This window comes from Lepisosteus oculatus, chromosome 4 (assembly GCF_040954835.1).
Source record: "Lepisosteus oculatus isolate fLepOcu1 chromosome 4, fLepOcu1.hap2, whole genome shotgun sequence".
NCBI lineage: Eukaryota > Metazoa > Chordata > Actinopteri > Semionotiformes > Lepisosteidae > Lepisosteus > Lepisosteus oculatus.
The window spans coordinates 44,530,855-44,539,036 of NC_090699.1; the positions used below are offsets into that span (position 1 = coordinate 44,530,855).

Genomic DNA, 8,182 nt, shown 5'->3' on the forward strand with positions numbered 1-8,182 from the left:
AGAGAGCCACTATGATTACATATTTGGCGTCCCTGAACCGGTTTTCCCTACACCCCTTTAAATGATTCCTCCAGTCAAGGGGTTCCTTCTCATTCCCCTTGAAGGATGTGTTGCCAGTCGCAAGGCAGTGCCTCAAAGTGATTCTCGGTGAGTCAAGGGGTCTATCTATTCCTTTCTATCCCCTGAGGGCCAGGCTCCCAGTCACGAGGCAGCACCTCTCAAGTGACTCTCAGCAAGTCTGGGGTATTATTGCTTTCATGCCCCAGAGGGTGCTGAGCCAGCCAACCCAGGAACCTCAGGTTCCCGGCACGGTCCAGGTGCTACTTTTCTGTGCTTTACTAACCCCTGCTTCTCCCTTTGAATTAACAATGAAAGGTTTTATTTTATTTCTCAGATAGATGTTAGAATTATTGGCACTGCTAAGGACTTTTAGAAATAAAACAAAAAAAATAAATCTGCACTAACATCCTACAAGTTTGAGTCTCAGTCTTACAGACATATGTTATGACCTTCCATGGCTTCCTGTTTCACCGGGCTGTAAAGATGAGATGACTTTTGTTGTCTTTGTCATCCATTAACACGGGGCGAGACAAAGAACTCAGAAACATAACAGACAAATGGTTGTTGACCTTCATACTGTAAATCAGGCAATTGGTACAAAAAATACAAAAAACGTTCAATATAACACTAACCATTATTAGGGCAATAAACAAGGTGCGTTTAGTGGTCAACTTGCATGGTAGAGGATGCAAGTGTGTCTTACGCTCATACAGAGTGAGGAGGATGGTTTGGGAGGCAAAGAAAAATCCATGGGCCACAGATGAGCACTACAATGCTTGGTTACATTAAGAGGTCACCAAGTCTCCATATCTGCAATTAGATGCCACCTCCATGTCAGTAGGCTATTTGGAAGGGCCACCAGAAAAAAAACAACTAGAGTTTGCTAAATGGAAATAGGACATGGATTAGAACCAGGTGCGACAGTCAGATGAGATGTAAATAGAGCTCTTTGGCCACGTACACTAGCAGTGAGATCGCCGTCGAAAGAATGATGCACATGTAGGAAAAATCTGAAAAATATGATGGCGGATTTTTGATGTTATGGGGCTGTTTTGCTTCCATTGGTCCTGGGGACCTTGTTAAGGCCATTGCTATCATGAACTTGACCAAGTACCATAACGTTTTAGCCACTAATGGTTGCCTCTGCCATTATGGTTAATTCAGGAGGGATGTTACAGAGTGCGCCATTTTACAGAGTGCGCTGGTAAGGTTAGCTGGGGTCTCTAAACTGATTGTGTGTGTATGGACTTGAACCCTGTGCTTCCAGGACAGAATGAGTTAATGCAGCACTCACCAGGAATAAATAGGTTTCGCACACTGGTTAGGCAAGAGCAAGGGCAAGGCCTGGTAATATCTATGTTGTAAACACATTCTGTTTATTTCACACACATAATGATGCAGTAATATAAAAGAAATGATAGAATCTGCAGGTGTTTCTGAGGACAGATCAGGCTTTTTTAGAATCTGGTGTTTCCAGTATTTCTATGGTGAGTCTGTTGTGATTCATTGTAATTAAATCTCCGATTCAAATTGATTATAGGGACAATCTACACACTCTTAAACCAGATATCTCCTATCTTACATTTCACATTTGTTGTAATTGCATTGGAAATTTTCTGATAGGATGGAACTGTACTCCGGTACAGATTACTGTGTCTCTTGCAGTTCATTTAGTTCCAATTATTAACTGATTGTAGTGTATTAATACTGCTGTAGGATCAACTGTTTAATTGCCCTTTCTTACACACAGCTCTGATATCTAATAATCCTTTTAAGGACTCAATAAAAAGTACGTACTGTAGTCTCCAAGCTTTTTGAAAATGTGTTTAGAACAAAATAATAATAATAATAATAATAATTGCTTACACTTATATAGCGCTTTTCTGGACACTCCACTCAAAGCGCTTTACAGGTAATGGGGACTCCCCTCCACCACCACCAATGTGCAGCATCCACCTGGATGATGCGACGGCAGCCATAGTGCGCCAGAACGCTCACCACACATCAGCTATCAGTGGGGAGGAGAGCAGAGTAATGTAGCCAATTCATAGAGGGGGATTATTAGGAGGCCATGATTAGTAAGGGCCAATTGGAAATTTGGCCAGGACACCGGGGTACACCCCTACTCTTTTCGAGAAGAGTCCTGGGATTTTTAATGACCACAGAGAGTCAGGACCTCGGTTTTACATCTCATCCGAAGGACGGCGCCTGTTTTTACAGTATAGTGTCCCCATCACTATACTGGGGCATTAGGACCCACATGGACCACAGGGTGAGCGCCCCCTGCTGGCCCCACTAACACCTCTTCCAGCAGCAACCTTAGTTTTTCCCAGGAGGTCTCCCTTCCAGGTACGGACCAGGCTCACACCTGCTTAGCTTCAGTGGGTTGCCAGTTGTGAGTTGCAGGGTGATATGGCTGCTGCTGAAAATGTCGCTTTCCATGTATTTTAGGAGAATAAAACAATACTGAAGTGTATAGTAAAAGATTGCACTTTCTTGTAAAAAAAACAAGCAGGGCAATGGTAATGGGGAAACTGTCTGTAAAGCTCTAGCAGGAGGAGCCAGGTATAATGTGGTGTAACACAGTACATCTAACCCACACAGGTGTCATCAACTCACTAAAAGCAAATCCAACTTGTCTTTGAATGTTTCACATCCAGTCTTTTTTAAATTGTTTTATTAAACTATGGCTAACACCATGAGGTTTCAAATACAGAACTTTTAAAAATATATCTAAATATTTAAATGGTGCACAGATAATGTGTGGCTGAACTGAAAGCTAGACAGGAGAATGCAATTATTTTCATGTTTTAAACACTAAGTGACAAGGTGTTTTATGGATGCACTCTATATATTTTACCAAAAACATAATGCAGATTCTAAAAAATGGCTCAGTTAATACTTTATAAAGAAATTAATAGAAGTGATTATCACAGTACAACAAATATAACTCTGCTTTATTAAATGCAATATTCATTAATGAACACAATGCATGTACTTTGGGGGGGATATTTTATCTATATACTGTATCTATTTATTGTGTGATTACTTTTAACCTCTTCTGAACATAAGAAATAAAACATGTTATACAGTAGCTGTTCAAGAAAAAATCTACAGTATGTGAAAATCACCAAAACGAAAGTTAATAATGATTTTGAATGAATGTAGTCACTGGTCATCAGTTAGAAACCATTCCTTAATAGTTGCAATTGCACAGTCTAGGAAATATGCAAATGCTCTCAACATCAAATGCAGTAAAGCAGATTTAGGAGTTATGTCCAGGCATGACACAAGTGGAAACACAGCAGTGTCAATAGATGGTGGAATACTACAACCCACAACAAATCTAATCAGATGTATTGTAAGACAACATTCAACATGACAGAAGGAATATCACTTGCTACAACCTTTTATATAACACTTGTTACAATAATAACTAACAGTCTTTTAGTAACTTTTTAGGTTTTAGGAATGATCTTTTCTGATTAAGGAAAATCAGCTTTTGACCAAAATACCCTTATAAAAAGTTTTACCTCTTAAGATTAAAAAAAATTGTGTTATTTTTCTGTTTTCTCATATTTGTTTTTATATTAAAAGATATTTGATGCATGGCACAGAGCAGTTGTCTCACTGCCATTTCACACCACAGCTTTCATTTTCAGTGTCTCTTAACATGCCATGTGTTAAAAAAAGTTTTCCAGACTCACGATTTCACTGGTTACTAGGACTCTAATTTGTGCATGGTTCAGACGCTGAAAATATCACTGACTATAAAAATGTAGACTATTCATATTGATGGGCTTTTGCCTCTATAAAATATTTGATTGTAATTTCTACAACTATAACTTACCCAAAAAGTCGATCCACAGAAGCTGTCGAGGGCTGTGGACATGATGTTGAGAGACGCTGGAGTCTCACCTCTGGAAGGGGGTCAGTGTATCCAATGCTCCTGGTATCTCTCCCAGAAATGCAAGGCATAAAATGCAGCTTTCTAAAAACTATGATAGATTATAAGGCTGGCAAACAAAACAAACCTCATAGAGGTGAAGGGTTGCGCATGATTCAGCAATAAGAGCAGACTGCCCTACATGGCCCCTACCTCTATTCTCCCAATCAGAAGTGTTAGCAAAGTGCATGAAGGTAATGACTTCATGCGATAAACACAGTATCATAAACTCTTGCTCTTCTTTGTTGACTGGCAAAGGACCACATTAATGTGTAACTGAACCTTTCGCACAACAGGACAGTATTATCCGCTTCTTGTGGGCTGTGTTTTTCCTTTGGTCATTTCAAGAAAAAGTTTCAGAAACCAGCAGGAAAGCAAAGAGAAGAAAGAGCTCCTATCCCAAAGAAGCAGTAGATAATAACAAGCAGGGTCTGTTTCCTGAGAGGGAAGAGTAAAGTCCATTGCAATCAGACAGGGAGGCAGGGCAGTGAGGATCGTGAGTCTGGTTTAAATTCACCCACCCTGAGTTTTTTCACAATCATTGTTCCAAAATATCCCCTGTTGTGTACTGCTAGACTTTGGGGAGACCCATTGTTGACACAGCTTCTGAAATGCCACCTTCCAGTTTCAATCGAAGGGGAGGTATCACTTATTAAAAGGTTTGCCTTAACCAATGCCTGTCTAGGAATGAGCAGTGCTCAAATATACTAGATCATTTAACAGAAAAGCTGTGAGTGTATGGGCCTTCATCAGCAGCCTGTGGAATATAGGTCAGTTGCATGGGTTTGTAAAACTTTTCATTGCTTTCCAACTACTGTATATTCCATTGAGCACTTTCTCTAGCTCGAAACAAAGCATCCATCTTGGCTAATATCCATTAAGTTCCAACCCCCTCCGATGGCTTGGAAGCTGGACTAATTAGACTCCCTTTTTGATGATTTTGCATCAGGTTGGGTGGGGAGTATTTTACAATTCTGCACCACACATTCTCAGGCACTGCATAAAATCAATGCATCATCAACCAGATTCCTGTTAAAAAGGAATAATTCTGTGTTGTTTATTGACAAAGGCTCATTTCATTGCTCTCTTCAGTGCATTCAGACCTGAACCACAGGGTGCAAAAGTAAGAATTTATGCTAAAATGACAATGTTGTTTTTCCACAATCAGCAAACAAGGTAGCACAGGGGTTTAAGAGGGGGACTGCTTCAAGACCTGCAAATCTAAGAGAGGTTCTCTAGAGTGGACCAAAGGGTTTAATAGGAGTCTGGAGTCTCAAAGATTTTGCCACACAATGGAAAGTCAAAATAATTGGCAGGTAGCCAGAGTACCTCCCCATTATCCAATAGGGATTAAAATAATTTGAAGACAGAGACCATGAAGACAGAGAAAGGAACCAAATCCTGGTTCTGAGCTATATGCCTAGTGGAATCTGTGCTTATGCACTGCAATTTGTGGAATACTGCGCAGTTTGTGGAAACTTGTTTGGTACACAGCCAAGCCCAATAGCCTTGTCCGCTCAGTGACCAGACTCAACAATTCAGGGTGTCTGAATGGCAATGCAAAAGACCTTCCTTCTTTCTATGTCAATAATTTGGCTTTAGCAGGCAGCCGAGAAACCAGAACTGTCACGAAACTTCAAGAGCTTTCAGACCTCAGTAAAAAGACAGATCAACTGCACTCCGTCTTGGTCATTAGTATACGGAAAAAATGCTGTGTTGTCTGACGTAATACATGGGTTTCCTGTAAATTGGGAGGAAATTGTTGGAGCACATAGTTCCTTTTTGCTCAAAGAGCTCAGACGTATCTCAAAGAAGTAATTTTTGAGTTGAAGGCTCTAAATATGGTAGAAAAGTCTAAAGACCCATAAAGGTTGAGGTGCACCATGTCTTGAGAATTGTCATGGTCAGTTGAGGTTAGTGGATCTCAGAAGTCACAGACATGGAGTGGACATACAGCTTGAGGAAGGTCTAAAACATCAATTCCTCAGGTGCAATGACAAATTCTTGACCACTGAGGCCGTTTACATAGGTCTATTAAGGACTGTTGAGATCAGTCAAGGCTACTCAAGCCCAGAAATCATCAGGGGTGAAGTTAACCTTATAAGGAAGGAAGACTCCAGAAACCTTTAAGGTCAAGGCTTATAGAGAGTTGTCAATCCCAGTGGATGTTATTTGAGTCCTGAAGCCACAAGGTTGAGTCTGAGAGACTCACAGGCTTAGGGAGCTCTGTGTAGAATAAGTACAAAGGAGCCCTGAAGGAGTAGGTTCTTTCCTTGAAGGCAGCTGACTTGTAAGGGTGGGATCCAGCTCCCACATGAAGTGCAGGGCCTAGAGAGTTAAATTCAAAGAAGTAAGCTCAGAGAGCGAGTTGACAGGTCAACAGTGAGACACAAAAGGGTGGTGTTGTGTCACTTTCCTACTGGTAATGACCACATTCTGGCCTTGAAAGGGAACAGTGGGGAGTTTTATCAGGTTTTTAATCTCAAACCAATACAGCAACAAAACATAGTTTACAATCTGTCTTCCTACAAATAGCTCTTTTTTACACAACAGAAATCATTGAAAGTGACTGCAGAATGATCTTTTCATGTGGCAGAGTATTGAGTAGGAGCTAACCATTATCTGAATTCAGAGTGAATGGGCGTGAAATGAAATTTGGTCATTTACAGTACATAGGGCACTATTTAAAGGCAGATTTCAGTGTAGTGAAAACAATTAAATCTTAAAATCTATAGCTTCACAGGCATCATGGAATGTCCCCAGTCCATTTCAGATAAAAGAGATAACATAAGGGATGAAGTATATTTTTCTAAAATATTGCTAAGGGATCTATCTGAAAGACAAATAAATTAATAGTGGAGTCAAAATTTGTTTTTTACTGTATACTCAAGCAATTTGGATTCGAGATGAAAATGAGGCAAAAGTACCTAATGTCACCTTTTATTTCTCTGTATTTCAGTAATCATAAATTTAAAAGTTTTATAATAATACCATTTTTTGTGTTCCATCCTCCCTTTTGAGGTGAGCATAAATATTGGGAAAAATTAATTTAAAGTAGTATAAAACTTAGCACCTGGTTGCAAATCCTTTGCATGTAATAACTGCATCAAGCCTGTAACTGACATCACCAGATTCTTGTTTTTTCTTCTTTCGAGATTCTTGCCAAGACTTTACTGCAGCCATTTGTTTTCAGTTGCTGTTTGTTTTAGATTAAAATCAGAAAATTGATTTGGCCAGTATAACACTTTCCACTTTTTTCTCCACATGAACACCTTGGCTGCGTTGTCAGCAAGTCTTGCTGCATGATGAAGTGCTAGCCAACGAACTTGGAGGCATTTTCTTGTACATTGGCAGACAAGATGTTTCGCTACATTTCTGAAGTCATTCTGCTGCTACAATCATGTGTTACATCATTATTAAAGATGAGTTTCCAGTTTCAGAAGCAGCCATACATGTCCAAGCTGTGACACTACCTCCACCATGTTTCACTGATGAAGATATGTGCTTCTGCAGAGCATCTGCAGTTCATTCCTTTCACCTCACTTTTACCTCGCCATCAGTTTAAGAGGTTTATCTCTGTCTAGAACATATCTCTGTCTCATCTGCCCGTAACTCTTTGTTCCAGAACTCCACTGGCTCATCTCTGTACTTTTTTAATCAATTGCAAGCTATTCTTTCCATTTTTGGTGCTGATGAGAGGTTTGCACCTTTCGGTGTAGCCTTTATAATTCTGCTGTCCAAGTCAACTGCAAATAGTAGATTGCGATACCTCCACCCCTGCACTATGGAGAATGTTGGTTTCTCTTCACAGTTCTCATACGTTTTCTATCATTAACTGCAGTTTTTCTCGACTGACCTGGTCATGGCTGATTATTGAGTATATCTTAGTGGTTTCTTTCTTTATCAAAACATTTCAAATTGTTGATTTAGCGATGCCCAGTTTCTGCCTTATAGGTTATCATTGAATTATTCTTTTCTTTCCACATCCAAATTGCTTGCTTTTCTTTCATGGACATTTCTCTAGCCTTCATGTTGGTTTAGGCCTATTGACTCCAAAGGCCAACACCAAAGGGCATTGCTAGAGCTAAATCCTATACTACACATTCACAGCTCTTTTGTGTGCACACAATCAATGCAACAGGAAACACCTGACCAGTGAGAAACAGCCGGCAGCCA

The 8,182-nt window shown here is 40.0% G+C and overlaps 1 protein-coding gene across 1 annotated transcript in view; it reads right to left on the bottom strand.

The window, feature by feature from the left end:
• abcc2 (ATP-binding cassette, sub-family C (CFTR/MRP), member 2) overlaps positions 1-4,428 on the bottom strand; it is a 46,849-nt gene extending 42,421 nt beyond the window's left edge. The window contains exon 1 of the mRNA XM_006630914.3: positions 3,911-4,428. Coding sequence (XP_006630977.3) covers positions 3,911-3,952 — 42 coding nt within the window. The 5' untranslated portion in view covers positions 3,953-4,428. The remainder of the gene's footprint in view (positions 1-3,910) is intronic.
• Positions 4,429-8,182: the final 3,754 nt, after the last annotated feature.